We start from the raw sequence: 22,833 nt of genomic DNA on the forward strand, positions 1-22,833 counted from the left end.
AATTGGGAAGGAAGAAATAAAACTGTCTTTGTTGGCAGATGGCATGATCTGAAAGAACTGACCAAAAAATTCCTAGAACTAATAAGTGATTATAGCAAGGTTATAGGATATAAGGTTGATACGCAAAAGCCAATCACTTTTCTATTGAACAATTGGAATTTTAAATTAAAAACACATAACCATTTACAATAGCACCCCAAACAATGAAATACTTAGATATAAATCTAACAAAATATGTATAAGATCTATATGAGGAAAACTATAAAACTCAGAAAAACAGAATCAAAGAAGAATGAAATATATATTCCATGTTCATGGATAGGAAGACTCAGTATTACCAAGATGTCAGCTCTTCCCAACTTGATCTATAGGTTCAATACAATCTTAGTCAAATTCCCAACAAATTATCAATATTTTGTGGATATCAATAAACCAATTTTAAAGTTTATATGGAGAGGCAAAAGACACAGAACAGACAACATAATATTGAAGAAGAACAAAGATAGTGGACTGACACTACCTGACTTCAGTAAGTACGTACTGACTTTGTACTTACAATAAAGCTATAGTATCAAGACAGTGTGGTATTGGTGAAAGAATAGACAAGTATGTCAAAAGAACAGAATAGAGAGCCAGAAATAGAGCCACATAAATACTGATATTTGACAACAGAGTGAAGGCAACACAATGGAACAAAAATATTCTTTTCAACAAATGATGCTGGAACAACTGGACATTTACATGCAAAAAAAAAAAAAAAAAAAAAAAAAGGAGAGAATCTAGACACCGATCTTACACCCTTCACAAAAACTAACTCAAAATGGATCACAGACCTAAACGTAAAATGCAAAACCATGAAATTCCTAGAACATAACACAGAAAATCTGTATGATTTTTGGTTTGGCAATGACTTTTTAGATATAATACCAAAGGCATAATCCATGAAAGAAACAATTGAAAAGTTGGACTTCATTAAAATAAAAAAACTTCTATTCTTTAAAAGACATTATCAAGAAAATGAAGACAAGCCACAGACTGAGAAAAAATATTTGATAAAGGACTGTTATCCAAAATATACAAAGAACTTTTAAAACTCAACAATGAGAAAATGAATAAACCGACTAAGAAACGGGCCAAAGATCTTTACAGATACTTCATCAAAGAAGACATACAAATAGCAAATAAGCATGAGAAAAGATGCTCCACATCATATGTCATTAGAGAAATGCAAATTAAAACAATGAGAGACCAGTACAAACCCATAAGAATGGCCAAAATCCAGAACGCTGACAACATCAAATGCTGATGAAGATGTGGACAACAGGGACTCTCATTCATTGTTGGTGGGAATGCAAAATGGTACAGCCGCTTTGGAAGGCAGTTTGGCAGTTTCTCAGATAATTAAACATACTCTTACCATATGACCCAGTAATTGTGCTTCTTGGAATTTACCCAAGGGATTAAAAACTTATTTATACACAAAAACCTGTACACAGATGTTTATAGCAGCTTTATTCACAACTGCCAAAACTTGAAAGCAACCAAGATATCCTTCAGCAGGTGAATGGATAACTAAACTGTGGTACAACCAGACAATGGAATATTATTCAGCACTAAAAAGAAATGAGTTATCAAGCCATGGAAAGACATGAAAGAACCTTAACTGCATATTAACACCTGAAAGAAGTCAATCTGAAAAGGCTACATACTGTATGATTGCAACTATATGACATTCTGGAAAAAGCAAAACTATAAAGATAGTAAAAAAAAAAATTCAGTGATTGTCAGGAGTTGGGGCAGTGAGGAATGAATAAGCAAAGCACAGAGTATGTTTAAGGCAGTGAAACTACTCTGCATGATAATATAATGGCAGATACATGTCATTATATATTTGTAAAATATATAATGTGTAACACCAAGAGTGAACAATAATATAAATATCAAGACTTTGGGTGATAATGAGGTGTCGATGTAGGTTCATCAATTGTAACAAATGTACCACTCTGGTGAGGGACGGTGATGATGGGGGAGGCTATGCATCTGTGGGGGCAGAGGGTACATGGGAAATCTCTGTGCCTTCTGCTGAATTTTGCTGTAAACCTAAAACTGCTCTAAAAAATAAAATCTACTTTAAAAAAAAAAGTGAGAGAAAGAAACAACAAGCTACAGTATACTGATATTTCTATCAGCCATGTGACTACTCATTTGTGTATTATGGATTTAGAAAATACCACAAGAATGAGTTAGTTCTTTATGCCATTCCTAAGTTCTACAAAGAAAAGAAAGTTCTTATTGACTGGAAGGGAAAAAAATATCACCATATCATTCCATATTTAGTGAAAAGTTCTACAAATTTGGAAGAGAAAATTCCAACAGGGCCTAGCAGAAACATAAACAAGCAACGTGCTTCATTATATAAACAAAGAAATTGAATAAAGTCAGAGGAATTGTTCTTATCATATACTTAGAATACTGTGTGCTTCTCTGGCCACACTATGATCAGAAAGCCAACTCAGGAAAGAATGAGGCGTATAAAAAAATAAATAAAATAAAATTCAAACATTCAAAAAAAAGAAAAGAAAAGAATGAGGAATGGTGGGTGGATCTAAATTAGCCTAGGGCTTCCCTGGTGGCGAAGTGGTTGAGAGTCCGCCTGCCGATGCAGGGGACACGGGTTTGTGCCCCCGTCCGGGAAGATCCCACATGCTGCGGAGTGTCTAGGCCCGTGAGCCATGGCCGCTGGGCCTGCGCGTCCGGAGCCTGCGCTCCGCAACAGGAGAGGCCACAACAGTGAGAGGCCCGCATACCACAAAATAAATAAATAAATAAATAAATAAATAAATAAATAAATAAATTAGCCTAGAAACCTAAAGATTCCAATTACTTCCATATAAAACAGGATTAAGATTCTTTATTATTCCTTATTATTGAAATTCAAAAACTAAATTTGATCATCATTTTAGTCTTCACTTCTAATGAGTAAAAGTGATAAAAAAGCTTGGGGGAGAATGGATTCATGTATATTTACGGCTGAGTCCCTTTGCTGTGCACCTGAAACTATCACAACATTGTTAATCGGCTATACTCCAATATAAAATAAAAAGTTAAAAAAAAGTGAATTTTAATTATTATTTCATCATATGAACTTCCATGTAAACATGGTTTGGATCTTTTGGTGAATGTCATGGTAATCCAAAATCTCTAGTTTAGGGAAATACTATACCATCCAACTTGGTGAGAAGTATAGTTGGAATTAAATTTATATGAACTATTTTCCAGTTGTTTTGTCTTATTAGAGAAAGCTACCAAGTTATTATAGTAGAGCCCAGTAAGATTTTGCTGCTCATTAAGGAATAATGAGTTCTCCACATTTGTTACTAAAAAAATACAAATGCCAGATTTGGTGGTCACCAAGGCTATGCTGACAGTGTTAGGGCAAGTTCTGAGGTACCTCTAATCAGGCAGTCCTCTGTAGGTCAGTCACACACTACATCATCATACACTGGGTTTCCCCTGGAGAACATCTATACTCCAGGGCCAACAGGGCCTGTTCTAGGCAGCCCTGCTTTGGTGGAATTTCCTAGTATATCAAATTAGAATCAGTGAATCAAAGACTCAAAGCTGGAAGGAACCTTAAAGATCAAAAGTGACATCATAGGAAAAAGTATAATTTGGTAAGATATCGTCCGACTCTGTGTCTGTGCTGTTGATTAAACGACAAAATAAAACAAAAAACAATCCAGGAGAATCTTTCCCTCTCATCAAAGATATTAGTTGCCACATATTTGTAATCACAGAATTATCTCATTTTTCCAATGCAGGATAAGTAACAGGCCATATTTGAACTTGACCAAAAACAATTGTTAATTTACAATTTATCCTAACCCTCTACTGCTTCTGATGGAAGTTTCCTGTGCATTATAATAAAAATACAGCAACCAGAACCTGGATGTTTACAGCGTTTTGCCAACAATTAAAACAAACAATCCACCAAACCTGCACTGGCTCTGTAGACAAAAGAAATCAAACAACTACTTCAGAGTTCCAAAACTAATTTATTGGTCTAATGAGGACTAGACTCCAACTTGGATATTTTACTGTTTTCTGGTCCCCAGTAAGATAAAACACTTCAGCATATATTTTTAGAATTATTTTTATTTTAATAGCATTGCCTTTAAATCACTTTTCCTTAAAAATAACAAAAAACAAAACAAAAAACCCTCCAGCATTTCTAACTTTATGATCCTCTAAATTATGAAACTCGATTATGAAACAATTTAGTTTACTTTACCCAACTTTTATCATTTTGTGTTTAGAATCATTCTCAGAAATCCAAATTGGCTGATTACTGAACAAGTTCTAATTACTCTCCAGAGACTGTGGGAGCGGGGCTTTTAGCATTGTTCACTGTTTGGCTGGGAAACAGGCTTCCTCTTGTAGTGCCCGATCTGTTATTGATTTAAACACTGACCTAAAGGGCTATTTGTTCTGGGTTCTTTGAAGTACATTTGCTGCTCCCGCCTTCTGGAACTATTCTGTCAGACATCCTGAAGCCTTATGCCATATTCTTCACTGTGTAGTTTGTGAACGACGGGAGAATGGCTCATTAACGTGCTCTCACCACCAAAAGAGGGCCTGGGATTTAAAACACCTCCAAATAATCACACTGGTGTTTCTGTCTTGAACCTTGAGGCCGTCAGTTCAGTTCCCAGTTCACATGATCCCTCCTTCCTAATCCTGGACTTGGGGCAGTGCCTGCTTCCTAAATTATATACTCTTCTGAGCATGAATGCCACCCACTTCTCATGGTCACCTCTATCTTCCACAGTGCCCAGCTCAGGTCTCAGCTCACAGCAGTTATTCAATGTAAAATAATAACACCACTGTAAATAATTTATTTATTTACAATTATTTATAGACAAATTACATTTATTTGTAAATTTATTTACAGATAATTTCTTATTTGTAAATAATAACAAGTTTATAAAATAATAACAAATTCAGGAATAAATGACTTCAAAGGATAGAGATTCAGATTATAACCAGTAAAAAAATCTTGCTCTGATATCTAGGTTTTATGATCCTAAGAAGTGGCATCAGAAAGCAATTCTGCATTGATAGTTTCAGGTCCTCTTAAAAAATAATTCAACGAATAACGTTTTCCTTAAGAATCAAGTGGGTATTTTGGCGGAATGACAGCAGAGGAAGACCCGAGTTCCTCAGGCTTGGTTATGCTTCCCAATCCTTTTCAATCTGAAGAGAGCTTTGCACAGTTTTAGACTTGCCACAGCGCTCTTAGAAGAGGGGAGGTCCAAGTTCCCATGCTCTTTGATAACTAAGGGGAAGGGGCACACCTGGCTAGTGGGGAGGGAGAGAGGCACAGGAATAAAGGGGATCCAGGAGGCAGCTCAAGGGTCCCCTGAATGTCATTCACCCCTGAGTGGGACCTAAGAAGGAAAAGAGGGTGGTAGCCGAGGAGGAGATATTTAACCGGCAGAGAAGGAAGACAGTGCAACACTCTGGGGACAGCTGGGATCAGGAGCTGCTAATATTTGTCATGGTGTCTTCCAGTTCCTTACAATCCAGTTATTCATCAAAGACCTCCCTAAGCACCCACACATGGCTAAGCTCCCTAGCAGATAATAATACAGCCAGAAGACTGTTTTTGGCCCTTAAAGTGCTCATAATGTAAGTTGGGGAAGGAGAAAATGAATGGAAGTGAGATGACCAGTGACAGTGAAATGTTAGTCTGAGGAGTTCACAGGCGGGAAAGATCTGGATGGACTGATAGTCCAAGACACAGCTCAGAAGAAGCTTCCAGAAATTGAGGATATGAATTGTGTAACTGAGAATCAGGCCCATGCCCACAAGCTCCTTCTTGAGAGGGGCAGATTCAGAAGGATGTTGTTGAACGGTGGCCCAGCAGGAGAGAGAACCTGACAGACTGCTTTTAGAAAGGCTGGAGTATGTGACGAAAACACAAGAGGGCCGAGAGGAAAGAACAGAGAAGCAAATAATCCTTGGTTGTTTTCATGCCTGAAGGGGCTCACTGTGGCATGAAAATTAACATGAAAACAGTTAGACATACCACATCATCCCAACTGGGCACTGTGGAGACATTCCTTGGCTTAAGTTTAAAAATATTTATTAACTCCTTATTAACCTCTCAATTTTTGGAAGAGAATATTGAACCTGATGATAAAGGGGTGAGGAGGACCTAGGAACCCACCATGGAGGCCCCTTGTGTACATACTAGTTATATTCACATAAGACTATGAAGTAGGTTTCATGGTCTCTGTTCTACAGATGAGGAAAAGGAAGTTTATGGAGATCAAATAGCTCACTTAAGCTTGCCCAAATATTAGAATGGCAGACCTAGATTCTGAACCTTGCTATACATGCTGCTCAAGCCCATTTCCTTTGTTTCATGTACAGAGTATACACTTGGTTGCTCTTAGAGAGGAAAGAAATCTGTTTCATTTGTAGTGTGGTCTAGAGCTGAGCCTGGAGCTGGGAGTGAGAAGAATGGGGTTTTTCATCCATGCTTTGTTATTAGTTCTAAGACTCGAGACAAGGCATGCCCCCTCTTGGCTTTATTATCTAAACTTTATAAAGAGGATGTGGGATTAAATGATTGCTAAGGTATTATCTGTGTAAGTTTATGATTCTAAGAGTACAAGTGGATTCCCCACCAGGGAATGACTTAATATGACTGTTCTAATAAAAAGAGGAGGGGGAGGCTTCCCTGGTGGCGCAGTGGTTGAGAGTCCGCCTGCCGATGCAGGGGACACGGGTTCGTGCCCCGGTCTGGGAAGATCCCACATGCCGCGGAGCGGCTGGGCCTGTGAGCCATGGCCGCTGAGCCTGCGCGTCCGGAGCCTGTGCTCCGCAACGGGAGAGGCCACAACAGTGAGAGGCCCGCGTACCGCAAAAAAAAAAAAAGAGGAGGGGTAATATGAGACACGCATTGATTGCTGTATACAGAAATCCACCAGGATATAAATAATCTAATAAATAGTTCTGCCACAAGAGCAGTGGCAGCTCTAGGACTTTAAGAAGTAAGGGTTCAGGGGTGGCAGGTCTGTCTTGCTACTGTGCAGTGAGCCCACCGCCTTCATGTGCATAGCCTGCATTTAGCCCCCCATGTGTATGAGGCCTACAAACCACCCTTTCGCACTGCTACCACCCATTATTGTTGCTGGGAAAGGCATGAAAGCTGAACACAAACATAATCCGCTCAGGGAATCTATATAAATGAAACAACCAGAGGTAAGAGAGCATGTACCCCAGACAGAGCAGTCACTACTCAGCTCTAGCTGATACCTGTCCTGCAGTCACCTGCCCTTCCAATTTTTCAAAAAGAGCCAGAAATATGGATTTTTGTGCAACATGAAATACCTGAAACAACCTTGTGGTACCAATGCCAACCAGCTATGTGAATCAGACAAAACATGTTTGTATCTAAATGTGATCCAAGATCATCAATTTGCTTTAGAATTAGCTGATAAAAAAAGAGAATGCAGGAGGCCTCGTCTTAAATATTGTAAAAAGTGCTCACTGAAGTAGACAAAGAAAAGGCACTGAGAAAGACCTTAGCCATTTTATTTGAATAAAGTCTATCAGTAATGCATAAGCTCTTACACATCTAACTCTGATAATGCTTACAACTTTTGTCAATACCCATCTGTTTCCTATAGTCAGTAGTAAGAGAGCCCTTAAAACAAAGGTGAGTGTGCTAATTCAGGGACAAAAAACTGGGAGACTTATGAAAACTTAAAATGTAGTTCTATCCGGGGCTTCCCTGGTGGTCCAGTGGTTAGGACTCCATGCTCCCAATGCAGGGGGCACGGGTTCGATCCCTGGTCAGGGAACTAAGATCCCACATGCTGCACAGCACAGCCAAAAAAAAAAAAAAAAAAAAAAAAAAAAAAGTTCTATCTCCTAAGAGACCTAAGGGGAGAAGAATTTCTGCAGCAGAAGTTGATCAAGGCAGCTGGAGAAAAGTGGAAGATAATGGGCCAAACCCCGGGGCCATCAACATGAATCCCAATGGGAGGGCAGAGGTGTGAGTGAGAAAGAGGAAGAAAGAGAAAGAAAGGTCAAAGTATGAAAAGAGACAGAAGAGAGAAGGCTGCTGTATAGGGCGGGACAGTAGGATAGCCAAGCTTTCGAATGCGTGTGTATGGGTGATAGGTGTTCCTTAAATAAACTATGAGGAACCCCAGAAATACTCTCAGAGCTAAGTCGTCATCATAATTTAAAAAAAATATGTTTTGGGCATCCACTATATCTAAGATATTATGAGGTGCAGGAGCTCCAACGAGTGCCAGTCATTCAGACACCAGGTGAGCAGGAGTTAGTGGTTTTGAATGGTAGGGAATCAATCACCTTCCCGGCAGAGGGAGTGGCCTGTTCAAAAGCAAGTGGATCTGACATCTGTGCTCTGCCTACTGTGCCTTCCTATTACTCCCATTTGATTGGAGGAGAGGCTAAGCTCAGACAGGCTAAGTGATTAGCTTCGAGTCACATGCCTAATTATTCACAAAGCTGAGAGTAAAACCAAAAACATCCTTATTCCCAGTATGGCATATTTCCTCCTCTACCACGATCAAGGTATAGTGGATGCAAGACAGAGAAAACAATACTGTGGAAATTTTCAGAAAAAATGTAAAGCAAATACTCAGAATGAATTAGTGATGAAACCTATATAACAAAAATGAGGAACTCTTCTTCATGACCTGAAGACTGGAAGTTTGCCACACACAAGCCTCACCTAGTTCCCACAGAAGGAGGGAAATCCATACTCCCACCCACTCCCAGCCTCGACCCCACCCCAATTCTCTTCTCCCTTCGTATTGAGCAGGGAGGGATTTTTTTTCTCCCTGTGTGACTTCACAGAGACGAATCATGGCTCCTTGAAAAGCTGAAACAAGAAAGTTGGCTTGGGAATAATAAAACAGCAACAGACTAAGTCCCCTGAGCTCTGGGCACTGCCTCCACTAATGAGACTTATCTACAAAATACTGTATTGTGTAAGCAAATCTTTTGAAAAATAGCATCTGGAGCTTTGAAGATGTGGACACAACTGATTTGAGCATGACACACCTGTCTTTAGAGAAAAGTAATTATTTAGCCCATAAGCGCAAACCTGTTTACACAAACTGTCAGCTATAAACATTTTTTTAAATTGCTTTGTCAAAGATTTGTATAAATGGCTTAAGTAGGATTTCAGGAAGACCAAGAATGCAAGACGGTATTCTGCTAACAAATGGAATTTGCTGCCCTTTGCAATTCTACAGCTGATCCCACTGCAGATTTCATTCTTTACGGCAGAATATGGAAATTTTGACATCATATACATACGAAACTTATAAATCTGTTGTTCACATTTCTTAAAAGGAATGATCAGTCATGACATGTTCTTTCTGTAATTCAAAGGTCTTATCAGCAGGGAATGTTTTGCTATTTTTAAGAGAGCTCTCAAGCTCTCTAACCTGTTTCTAATTGGACCATTTTCACTCCTCTAAACAATAATGCTAAAATGTCTTTTTCTGTAAGCTGCAACAATGTTTGAAATTTGTAAGGTGTTTATTCCTTCCTTTAGTAAATCTAGAGTAATCACAGTTTCCTCATCCCTGATTATAAGGTCCTTTTGAAGAATATTTTTATAGTTATTTGTCCGTGTGTCTCAGAGAAAATCAGAGTTTGCCCTTTTTATCCTGTGGCAAGGATCCATGGAAGATGAGAAGCACCTGACTTACATCTCCTATAGAATGCTGTCCTGGTGTAAGTGGAATCTCAAATCTCAGGCTCCATGTAGAGAAGTGATAAGCTTTCTGGAGCTGATTGAATTTCCAATATGTTTAGCACTAGAAAAAAGAAATCCATGACCAGGAGGCTTCGCTGTATTCACGCTACAAAAAGTAAGAATTATACCAGGAGGCCAGGAGAAAAGGAAATCACCAAAAAACAAACTACCAAAGAGGAAATGCCAGCCTAAAAAGGTAAGTTTTACCCAATGATTTGTGGGGAGGGAAATGAGAAATTTAAAAGACAGACTATGAAGAAGATGGCATTTAGTCTCCAGAGGCCGTTAGAAAACACTGACTAGGTTTCAATCTTCTTTTTTAAATAAAGTAAAAAGGGGCTTCCCTGGTGGCGCAGTGGTTGAGAGTCCGCCTGCCAATGCAGGGGACACGGGTTCGTGCCCCGGTCTGGGAAGATCCCACATGCCGCAGAGCGGCTGGGCCCGTGGGCCATGGCCGCTGGGCCTGCGCGTCCGGAGCCTGTGCTCCGCGACGGGAGAGGCCACAACAGTGAGAGGCCCGCGTACCGCAAAAAATAAAAACAAAAAAATAAAAAATAAAGTAAAAAACTAAGTGGTTTCATGATACTCAGGCATTAAAGTAAAACAACTGTTGATGAAAATGTTTTGGAATCTAATACAGGTGGTGCCCAACATTGTGAATGTACTAAATGCTACTGAACTGTACACTTTAAAATGGTTAATTTTATGTTATGTGAATTTCATCTCAATAAAAAAAGTAAAGCAACTGTATTCTGCTTGAGATGAAAGAGAAATTTTTGCCATTCCTTTTGATTGCTTCGACAAAGACAATATTTAACACTTCAGAAACGTGTTATCAAGAAAATCCTTAGATGAATTCCAGGGATTAATTCAGTTGGTGCAAAGGTTAGCCAAGGAGCAGTTATGCAATGCTTTTTCCCCTATTCTGTTTTTTCCACCCCCTTAAAAGTGCTAAGCAGTCATAACTAAGTTTTAATAGCTTCTCTCTTTCCTTCCTATATTCCTCCTACCCAACTTCTCTCCTTCAATATTTATTGAAGTCCTACATGCCCCCGAGCACTTTAATATTAAAGTGCTAGGATTGCCAAGATGAGTTAACATATCTTACCTTTCCTCAAGGAGTTCACAGTCTGCATTCAATTTCAAAAACTCCCCAAGCAAATGCCTCTAGTGTTTTCCAATTAAATAAGCATTTTCCATATTTAATTGGAAATTAAATAAGCATTTCTTCTTATATATATATACACATATATAAAATATTATTATATATTATCATGCTAAGTATTTCTCATGTTACTCATGTCCAATTTTCTTGAATATTTTGATCAGAATGGGTGTTGAATTTTGTCAGACTTGCTAACTATCTGTTAATATAGCTATATGACCTTTTTTTCCTATACTTATTAGTATGGCATATGATGTTAATGGATTAACTAACATTAAAAGAACCTCATATTCCTGCAATAAACTCCACTTGATTATGGTGTATTATTTTCTTTAATGTGGTGTTGGATTCTGTATGCAAATATTTTACTTAGTGATTTTGAATTGACATTTATGAGTTATATTTCTCTGCAATTTTCTTTCTTTATATTGTTTTTCAAAATCTGGTCTAGGCTTCTGTTTTATTATTTTATTCTTTACTGTCAGGTTTATCAGTTATTTTCAGTATCTTTTACTGACCATCTATTGCCCGTACAACAATAAGCTTTTTCATTTCTCTCTTTCCTTTTCTTTCTCTCTCATATTTCAGTTGCATTATTTCAAATTTATCACAATACATAACCTTTGTGCATTAGCATATCACCTTCATTCCACCTTTGTTTTATTCTTACATGTACATTTATAGAATTTAAAATGTTGACCATCTTTTTTTTTTAATATATATATATTTTTTATTAGTTTCTGCTTTATAACAAAGTGAATCAGTCATACATATACATCTGTTCCCACATCCCTTCCCTCATGCATCTCCCTCCCTCCCACCCTCCCCATCCCACCCCTCCAGGCGGTCACAAAGCACCGAGCTGATCTCCCTGTGCTCTGCGGCTGACCATCTGTCTTTTTGCTGAAGTTTTCCCAATCATCTTTTGGTTGGTTGATGTCATTCATTAGTAATTTCCTTAGGAAAGGTTGATGAATGCAGAATTCCTTAAGTTTTTATGTGTTGAATATTGTTTTCTCATTGCCTTGGTCTTTGAAGGACACTTTAGCTGAATATAAAATCACTGGTTTACACTTTCTCTCACTGAGTTTTGAAAAACATACTGCTCCATTGTTCCTCTGCTTTTTAGATTGCTATTAAAATGTCTGATGCCTCAGTCTAATTATTTTGCTTATGTAAATTATTTAATAATTATTAATCATTTAATGATTATTTAATTATTGAAGGCCTTGATGAGTTTATCTTCATATTTGAAATCTAGTAGTGTCTTAGATTTGTCTAGGATGTGTCTTACAGCTGACTTTATAAAATATTTCAGAGACTAGGTTTAAAAATTTTCAATCTATTTGTAAAATTAACATAATCTTGACATGTTAATTTTAAATAAAAATAGTAAACAAACAAAAACAAAAAACTCCCCAAGCTACTTCTTCCACACCAACTCGAGTTCCAGACATCTCCAAATCTTTAATGACTCCACTTGACTTGGACTGCAGCAGCCCTTCCTAAGCTCTCACATTCCATACTCAATTATTTGTGTTCTGATTGTGCTCCTTTCTTTGCTTTTTTCCTTCGGACCAAAGGGAGATTTTTAAAATTCTAAACAAAAACAGCACTTTAGTGATTTTCAGATACTATAAAAATAGAGCTATGCTGATTCACATGAAACTTTAAAATAGGCACTGTAAGGCTGTGAAACTGGCTGCTTCTAGGAATCATTATTAAAACTGAAGATCATTTCAAAGATTTCCTTTCTTTTGATCCCACCCTCTGTTCTCACTTAGCCACTGGTGCCTCCATCACCTTTTTGTACAAGGCCAGGTCCCTCTGAGTTCATTGTCTCTGATTACATATCAGTCCTTTCTTGGAAAACAGCTTTGTTTCCATCACGCTTGCTTCCCTTATTCTTATCCTTTCACAAATGAATTTCTTTTCCTTCACTTTTATTTCTGTTTTCACTGTAGCCATGTTGTTATTCTTAGGAAAACACACTAGATTTCACCTTGAAAGGAAGAGGCCCCACCAGGTCCAGATCTCATATGTGCCTGTAATGGGCTGAAACAGTGACAACTCAGAGAGTGATGCAGGCAAAGCGAAACAAGAGAAAAACGGTAGGCAAAGCCACACTGGCTTCTGCAGAGAGGAAAAACGTAATGTTTGCCAAGGGGAAAAAGGAGCAACTCAGAAAAGAAAGAAAAATCATTTTCAAGCTTCGGAGAATTCCCCCAAAGTGGAGAAAAAGAAAAGTAATTCAAACTGATAATATACAGCCTAATTTTGACACAGATTTTGTTCTAAGGTCATTCAAAATGTGAAACAGAAACCATAACATTTAAATTAAATATCTCATTTGTGGATGGAAGTAGCTACAGGTTGTCACCCAGCCAATGTGTCAGCGGCACAGCTGGCAATTTCACCATGCAGCTGGGAAATGCAGTTTGTCAGTCATAAGAAACCAGATATGTGGGAGGATTTTCACATAAAATCACTCCTCACAGTGGACTCTGACCTTCACCAGACTTACTAAATGAACGTACAGTACAGAGCTGGTTCTTCTGTATCTTTATGAAACTGCTAAATTTACAGTACATGTAAGGAGGAGAAATACAAACTGGGAAAAAGTAACACTGGTATTATTTTAATGTGTTACAGAGGACTGGTCAACAGAGGAACAGGAACTGAACAAGCTTAAACAAATGGCTCCCAAGTATGATTTCATTAATCTTGGAAAACAAGAAGCAGTAGATGATTGCGATCTAATTGTTTCTTATTTGACTTGGCTTGAAAAATCTTATTCTCACTTAACTCCATTTATAGATAGGCATCTTGGGCCGGCTGACCTTTTCTTTGTCTAGCTAAGTTTCCTTTGAACATGCTATAAAGGTTTTGATCACCAAAAAATATAATACCAGATGAAGGTCATTACATAAAGAGAATCAAACCAACAGCAATTAAGGGGAAAAACAAAGTTCCTGTAAGGGTTCTGGTGTATCAACAAGAAGTTAATTGACTCTTCTTAATGTTTGAAACACATGTCAATCAACAGGGCAATAAAACTTTTATATACTATGCAAACAGTGGTAATCCCAGTTCAACCCAGTTGTGGCTCACTCCAGAAAATACCTAACTAAAAGAAAAAATCATATTATCCCAGTTATGGACAATAACCCATTATCCATGTCATCAACTTGCTACTGCTATGAACTTAGGCATTTCACAGCTCAAACTGGATATAGAACATGGAAAAAAAATGACTAAGTAAAATAATGGCTTTCTTTCATACAAAGCACGAGTGTACATGTAATAAATACATCTAAATTTGTCATAGTGAATTAAATCAGCTTCAGCTTCAGGCAAAAAGGCAGAGTATTAAGATGAAATGGTCCATTTCTTTCCAGTTGGTTATACATGTAGAATCTGAAATTTATTTTTTTACTTGATTAAAAATTAAATTAGGTTTCATTTTTACATGCAGAGTTCTTTCTCTGAGTATTTCATTTAACAACAGCCAGGTTGGAAGGAAGCCAGTAATCAAACACTTCAGACTTGGGAAAGCCTTCTGGTTTTTCAGACTCTTAATAAAGCCTGAGAAGAATACCAGTTTAGGGAGCGGGTGTCTTTGTTTTGGGGATGACTCACATCATTCAGTATTCATTCATTTATTTTTAAGTCATTCCACAAATATGTGGAAGGCACTTTTCTAGGAAGGGACCATGGGAAACACACAAATACATGGCCTTTACCCTCAAGAACTTTACAGATCTTTCCCCCTCAACATAAGCATTCCTCTACTTTAGTTTAATGATCAGCAACCTAACAAATTCAACGTTCTCTTGCTCACTTTGAAACAAACAAATTTCTTCTCAGGAGTATATTTTCAAGAGAGTATGAGATCAGCCCACTTATTCAAAGAATGATTCAAAGACTCCTACTTTTAGGAGAAACTAAAAAGACACAATAGAGGAGAAATATTTGGGTTTCGAGAGACAAAACAGTGAACTACAAGGACTACTTAAAATTCATATGACTGTGGGATCAATACATACATTACACTAGGGGAAAAAGGGCATAGAACGAATTATGAATGGCCAAGATCAATGAGACCATTTAGACATGGTTTTAGAAGGGCTAACGAAATGTTCCATGTCTCTCACAGTTATCTGTAGACCTATTAGATGGAAAATCAGCAAAGATATAGAAGGGCTCGGTAACAGGATCTAATGGGCAATTACAGAACACACCACACAGCAGAATACACATTCTTTTTAAGCACCCATGGACAATATATTCACCAAGATAGACTGTATCCTGGATCATAAAACATTACCTTAACAGGGCTTCCCTGGTGGTGCAGTGGTTGGGAGTCCGCCTGTTGATGCAGGGGGCGCAGTTTCGTGCCCCGGTCCGGGAGGATCCCACATGCCGCGGAGCGGCTGGGCCAGTGAGCCATGGCCGCTGAGCCTGCGCGTCCGGAGCCTGTGCTCCGCAACGGGAGAGGCCGCAGCGGTGGGAGGCCCGCGTACCACAAAAAAAAAGAAAAAAAAAAGAGTATGTTCTCTGACCATCATAGAATCAAACTAGAAATCAATAACAAAAAGATAATAGGAAGTCTCCAAATACTTAGAAATTAAAGCACTCTAAATAATCCATGGGTCAAAGAAGAAGTATCAAAGGACATAAAAAATACTTAGAACCAAATGAAAATATAACATACCTACATTTGTAGGATGATGCTATAGCAGTGATGAAAGAGAAATTTATAACACTAAATGCTTACATTAGAAAAGAGGAAAGGTCTTCAATCAATAATCTAAGCCCCTACCTTAAGAAACTAGAAAAAGAAGGGCAAAATGAACCCAAAGCAACCACAAGAAAGGAAATAGTAAAGATAAGAGAAAATAAATGAAACAAAAAGCTGACTCTTTGAAAACATCAATAAAATTGGTAAGTCTCTAGCAAGACTGACAAATATAAAAAGAGGGAAAACAGAACTTGCCAATATCAAGAATGAAACCAAGGCTATAACCACAGATCCTAAAGCTGTAAAAGTGGACAATTGGGAACACTACAATTCTGTGCACATAAACTTGACAATTTAGATGAAATGGAATAATCCCTTGAAAACCACAAACTACTAAAATTCACCCAATACGAGACAGAGAATCTGAATAATCCTATGTCTATTAAAGAAATGTAATCTGTAGCTAAACACTTCTGAAAAAGAAATCTCCAGGACTAGATAGTTTCAGTGGAGAATTTTACCAAACATTTAAAAAAGCATTAACATAAATTCTAAACAGTCTCTTCCAGAAAACAAAGAGGATATGTCATTTTTTAAGGCCAGTTTAATTTCAATACCAAAATCAGACAAAAATAGTACAAAACAAAAAGCCAAAGACAAATATCCCTCATGAATATCATCATAAAAATTCACACAAATTATTAGCAAATGAAATCCATCTATATATAAAAATGTTATACAACATGATCAGGTAGGATTTATTCAGGGAATGCAAGCCTGTTTCAATATTTGAAAATCACTCAATGTAATGTACTCTATCAACAAAAAATTATGATTGTATCAATCAATGCAAAAAAAACTTGTAACAAAATTCATTTTGTCATTAACACATTAATTTTTCTATTGTCATTAATAAAAACATTCTCAGTAAACTAGGAATAGAGGTTGTGATGGTTAATTTTATGTGTCAACTTGACTGGACCATGGGGTGCCCAGACATTTGGTGAAACATATGTCTGTGAGGGTATTTTGGGGTAAGATTAACATTTGAATCAGTAGACTGAGTAAAGCACATTGTCCTCCCTAATGTGGACGGTCCTCATCCAATCAACCGAACACTTGAACAGAACAAAAAGGCTGAGTAAAATCCTATCCTACTGATTTTGGTTCAGTTTTTCTGGAGAACCCTGACTAATAGAGAAGGGAAAGTTCTTCAATTCGACAAAGAGCATCTATAAAAAACCTACAGTTGACATCATACTTAGTGGTAAAAGAATGAAAGCTTTTCCCCTAAAATTGGAAAAGAGACAAAATTGTCTGCTCTCATCATTCATATTAAACATAACACTAGAAGTCCTAGCCAGTGCAATAAGCTAAGAAAAGGAAACAAATTATATACTGGTTGGAAGAGAAGAAATAAAATTTTTTCTATTTGCAGGACATATGATTGTCTAGAAAATCTATTTAAAAAAGCAAGATCTCAGGATATGAGATAAAAAAAGCTCAACTGTATTTTGATATGTTAGCAACAAACATGTAGAAACCAAAATTAAAAACACAATACCATTTATAACTTACAATTATTCCAAAAAAGTGAAATACCAAGATATTAATTTAAAAAACATGTACATGGTCTTGATGCTGAAAATTACAAAACTTGGATAAATGAAATAAAAGGAGATCTAAATAAATGGAGAAGCATACCATGTCCACGGATTGGAAGACTCAATATAGTAAAGATGTCAATTTCCCCAAAACTGATTTATACATATAATGTAAGTCCTATCAAAATCCCAGCAGAATTCTGTTGTATACATAGACAAGCTTATTCTAAAATTTTTATGGAAGGGCAAAGGAACTAGAATATCTAAGACAATTTTGAAAAAGAAAAATAAAGTGGGAGAAATCACTCTACCAGAAGTTAAGATTTACTGTATACAGCTATAGCAAACACAGCAATGTGCTATTAGCAGAGGAAAAGACTCAGAGATGAATGCAACAGAGATTCCAGGAATACATAAACACAAATACACCCAACTAATAACTCCTTTTAAAAAAAAAATTCCAACTGATTTTTAACAAAGGGGAAAAGCAATTCAGTGGAGGAAGGAAAGGTTTGTTTATTTGTTTTTAACACACTGTGCTGGGCATCCATAGGCAAAATGAGCCTTCATCTAAACCTCACACCTGATATAAAAATTGATTCAAAATGATTCATACATTTAAATGTAAAACATAAAACTATAAAACTATTATGGGAAAACATGAGGAAATCTTTGGGATCTAGGACTAGATGAAGAGTTGTTAGATGTGACAACAAAAGTACGATTCATGAAAGAAAATTTGATAATTAGACCTCATCAAAAGTAAAAATCTTTGTTTTGTGAAAGACCCTGTTAGGAAGATGAAAAGACAAGCTATGGACTGAGAGAAAATATTTGTAAACCACGTATTAGACAAAAGTCTTACATCTAAAATATACAAAGAACTCTCAAAACTCAAAAGTAAAACAAACCAATTAGAAAATGGGCAAAAGACATGAACAGACATTTCAGTGAAGAAGAGATATTAACGACAAATAAGTACATGACAAGATGTTCAACCTCATTAGCCATTAGGGAAATAAAAATTAAAAACACAATGGTATATCCCTACACACGTAAAAAATACTGATAATACCAAATGCTAGAGAGAATGCAGAGAAACTAGATCTCTCAGACATTGCTAGTGAGATGTAAAAATGGTACAGCCACTATGGAACATAGTTTGGCGTTTCTTATAAAAGTAAACTTGAACTTTCTATCAGACCCAGTAAACTTATTTTTGGGCATTTACCCAGATAAATAAAAACTTATGTCTATACAAAAACATGTACATGTATGTTCACAGTAGTTTTATTCATAGCAGCAAAAAAGTGAAAACAATTCAAATGTCCCTCAATGTATGAATGGTTAAACAAACTGTAGTACATCCATACAATGAAATCCTATTTAGCAATAAAAAGGAATTATTGATACATGTAAAAAACTGAATGGATCTCAAGGGCATTATGCTCAATGAAAGAAGTCAATCTCAAAAAGTTCCACAGTGTATGATTCCATTTATAGAACATTCTTGAAATGACAAATTATAGTGATGGAAAACAGATTAGTGGCTACCATGGAACAGGGACTGGGGATAGCACAGGGGAGTTCCTTTGCAGTGATGGAACAGTTATGTATCTTGATACATGGATAAAACAGCATAGAACTATACACAAACACAACCACACGTGAACACATATGAAATACAGTGAAAACTGAATAAGGTTTGTAGTCTAGTTGACAGTATTGTACTAATATCAAATTTCTGATTTTGATAATGCACTATGGTTATATAAGACCACCACTAGTGGAAGCTGGGTGAAGGGTTACATGGAACGCTGTGTACTATTTCTTCAACTCCTTGTAATCTATAATTATTTCAAAATAAAAAAATGCTAAAAAAAATTGTGTTCAAATGTTTTTTTTTTTTTTATTTTTATTTTATTTATTTATTTTTGGCTGTGTTGGGTCTTCGTTGTGGTGCACGGGCTTCTCATTGCAGTGGCTTCTCTTGTTGCAGAGCTTCACACAGGCTCAGTAGTTGTGGCTCATGGGCTCTAGAGCACAGGCTCAGTAGTTGTGGCACACGGGCTTAGTTGCTCTGCGGCATGTGGAATCTTCCCAGACTAGGGCTCGAACCTGTGTCCCCTGCATTGGCAGGTGGATTCTTAACCCCTGGGCCACCAGGGAAGTCCTAAATGCATTTTTTTTTTTTTTTGGGTGGTACGCGGGCCTCTCACTGTTGTGGCCTCTTCCATTGAGGAGCACAGGCTCCGGACGCGCAGGCTCAGCGGCCATGGCTCACAGGCCCAGCCGCTCCACGGCATGTGGGATCCTCCTGGACCGGGGCACGAACCCGTGTCCCCTGCATCGGCAGGTGGAGTCTCAACCACTGCGCCACCAGGGAAGCCCCTCTAAATGCTTTTTAAAAGAATCTCAAGCACCAAAATAAGCTGTAGGCTGAAGAGATGGAAAAACTATTTCTGATTTAAATAGTTTTTTTCCACCAACAGAATTACTCTCTATTTCATGCCTACCTGTTGTTTCTTTAGTCCACTTTTCTTGAAGCTAACTAAATATAAGCTTCTTGAGGACAAAGCTATATTTCATCCCTTTCAGTGCCTGCTGCACTACAGACATTAAAAAAAAAAAAAACTACTAGTTAAGTTTTTAATTGAGTGAGTTATCTAATTCTGGCAAATCTGATACATTTCTAAAGAGAACTAGAATTATGCTACTCTGACTAGCTCTGTGACCTTGGTTACTTAGACCTCTCTGGATTCTGAGCTCCTCATCTACAGAATGGCAGTAAAGAGTATTGTGTCAGAGAACTGTTAGGATAATTAAATGAGTTAATATATGCGAAGTACTTAGAATAGTGCCTGACACATAGGGAGAGTTCAATAAATGTTATTTTTCTAAAAATTTTTAAAAATACAACTTTTAGGTGTTCCGGTCACATGAATGAAAATGATAAATCAGTAAAACATTTAAGTGTCCATTTCCTTTAACTTCTATTGGATTTAAATGAAAAGAGTTTATGGGGTTTATAGAGGAAAATCCCAAAACGCCATCTTCACAGTATCCATAATATTTAACCTTATAAAAATGACTACCTTGCTACTGCATTCAGGTCTTAAGTTCCAGATCCCATTAATTTCTAATAGCAAGAAAATACTATATTTAAAATGCTAAATAATAAAAATTCAGTCTAAAGATTTCAACCTTATATACATTATGTGACACTCACTCAACTGACTTATTAATCTTTCACTCTTCTTAAAATGACCTTTTCCTATTCTCTGACTGATTAACTCTTATCCACCTTTGCTTAAATGTCATCTCCACTCTCAAGCCTTATCCAGCTCCCCAAAGAGGACCTATCACACTGCAACCACCCAGCTGTGGGCAAGACTGCTGTCCACTGTGCTTACTTACTTTTATACTTCTCACACACAGTATAAATCCTGTCACAGAGTAGGGTCCTTGACATGTATCTGTGAATGAATGAACCACTGAGTTCTTCTTGTGATACTCCCACAGCAATTTTCACTTACCACCATAAGGCACTTGGCACACTACATTATAATTACTTTCCCATTTGTCTCCCCCACTAGAGCGTAAGCTCTTTGAGGGAAGGGCCCACAGCTCACCCATGCACAGTGACTGGACCATTCATCAAAGATACGTACTGTGAGGCTACCAAGTGCCAGGCACTGTTGCATCAGTATAATGAACAAGGCAGTTGCAGTTTCTTATGGAATGACAAACACATACATAAAAAAGATAGCTTTTTATTGGGATTAGTACTATGAAGAAAATAAAGCAGGGCAGTCTGACAGAGGGATGAGGACATGAGCCGGAGGAAGGGCTAGTATCAGGATAGGCCTTTGTGAGGAGGTAACATTTGAGCTCAGAGAACAAAAAGGAGCCAGTCACGTTTACAGCAGGGGTGAAGAGCCCCATGCACAGGGTATGGCAAGTACAAAGGCTCTGAGGAATCAGTTGGGTTTGTTGGGAAAAAAAAAAAAACAAAAACAGGCAGGTCTGGCTGGCACACAGTAAACTAGGGGAAGAGAGGAGAAGAGGTCAGAGAAGCAGGTTGGGTTAGAGGGTATAGGCTACACTGAGAAATTTGGACTTTGTCCTAAGAGCACAGAAAACCGCTGGATGATTTTAAGTGTGGAGTAACAAAATCTGATGTACGTTATAAAAGAAATCACATTGGTTGCTACGTGGTGAAGCAACTGTGGGGGATCATGAACTTCCTTCCATAGGCAGACAAATTAAGAGGCTATGCAGTGTGGGTGGGGTGGCGCTGCATGGTGTGGGGCAGAAAGATGGACAGAAACAGACAGAAATCACGGTAAATTGAGAAGACATGGCTGGCAGGCCTTGCTATTGAACAGGGGAAATAGGTGTGGCAGAGAGGAATCAAAGATGTCTCCTGAGGATTTGACTTGAGCAAGTTTACCAAGATGGGGAAAAGTAGGAAATATCTACTATCTTGAACCAAGAAACTTTCAGATGCCTACTGGATATACAAGTGGAAAAGTAGTACTTGTTAGGCACTTAATATAGACTTTCAGTAACTAACACTTCGAGGATGATAGACTCACCTAAAATCAAACATATAATATAGCATTCCAAACATGACCAACTCTATTTACTGCTTCCAAGATTACAAACGTAAAATAATAAGCGATTGAAATGATGAGAAATCGCAGTTCATTTGATAAACTATGTCATTTTTGGCTGCTACTGATGCTCCCTGACCCAGATTTTTAATTCAGCAAAGGTGCTGAATTTTATGTTAGAAATTTTAGACAAATGCTGTAACTCGATTCCGGTATTTGTGCCACTTAGAGAGGGTCTTAAAAACACTGGAGAGGTGAGGTGCCGAGAGGAGCAAGCAATGACTCACCAAATCACTTTTACTCAAAGACAGGTACATGCCATATATGAAGCTACTGGGAGCCAAAGGTTTTGATGCTTTTGGCCATGATTCACATTTTAAAACTCATATTTGTTAAGATATAAGTTACACAGAGTAAAATTTACCCTTTTTAGAGTACAGGTCTGAGTTACGACAAACGCATACAATTAAGTAACGACCACCATCACCACCATCACCACTAAATCAAGATACAGAATGGCTTCTCACCCAAAAAAGTTCTTTCAAGTCTTTTTGTAGTCAGTCCCTCCCCCACCCCTGGAGGCTGAAAACCAATGATCTATGTTCTGTCCCATTATCTTTTTAAACTCAAGAATAATCTTATGAACTTATGACTCTGATTCACAGGATGCCTGGCAAAGCCATATTTCTTGAAAAATATGATACGTGAAACACCAGAACCACCTAAAAAGTATTTAATGCCCTTGTAAAAAAAAGAAACCATCCAGTCCAATTACTAAGGATTAGATTCAGGCCTCCAAAACAGAGTTTATAACTTTCCTCTAAGATGCTTTTTGTCCAATAATTGGCTTGGATGAAACAAGCATGACTTTCAATATACACTCAACAAGCAGATTTACA

At 37.5% G+C, this 22,833-nt stretch overlaps 1 protein-coding gene across 6 annotated transcripts in view; it reads right to left on the reverse strand.

The window, feature by feature from the left end:
• ALG14 (ALG14 UDP-N-acetylglucosaminyltransferase subunit) overlaps positions 1-22,833 on the reverse strand; it is a 110,753-nt gene that overhangs the window by 41,144 nt on the left and 46,776 nt on the right. The window contains exons 4-5 of one of the 6 annotated variants that reach the window (XM_060085554.1): positions 15,301-15,449; positions 11,824-13,018 (exon numbers count right to left, since the gene is read on the reverse strand). The exons of 3 other annotated variants lie outside the window; for them this stretch is intronic. In XM_060085554.1, coding sequence (XP_059941537.1) covers positions 13,009-13,018; positions 15,301-15,449 — 159 coding nt within the window. In that variant the 3' untranslated portion in view covers positions 11,824-13,008. Of the gene's footprint in view, positions 1-11,823; positions 13,029-15,300; positions 15,450-22,833 lie in introns of those variants that run through there. 2 more of the 6 variants (XM_060085545.1, XM_060085535.1) reach the window with 2 other exon arrangements.

Source organism: Mesoplodon densirostris, chromosome 2 (assembly GCF_025265405.1).
Source record: "Mesoplodon densirostris isolate mMesDen1 chromosome 2, mMesDen1 primary haplotype, whole genome shotgun sequence".
In the NCBI taxonomy this organism is placed as follows: domain Eukaryota; kingdom Metazoa; phylum Chordata; class Mammalia; order Artiodactyla; family Ziphiidae; genus Mesoplodon; species Mesoplodon densirostris.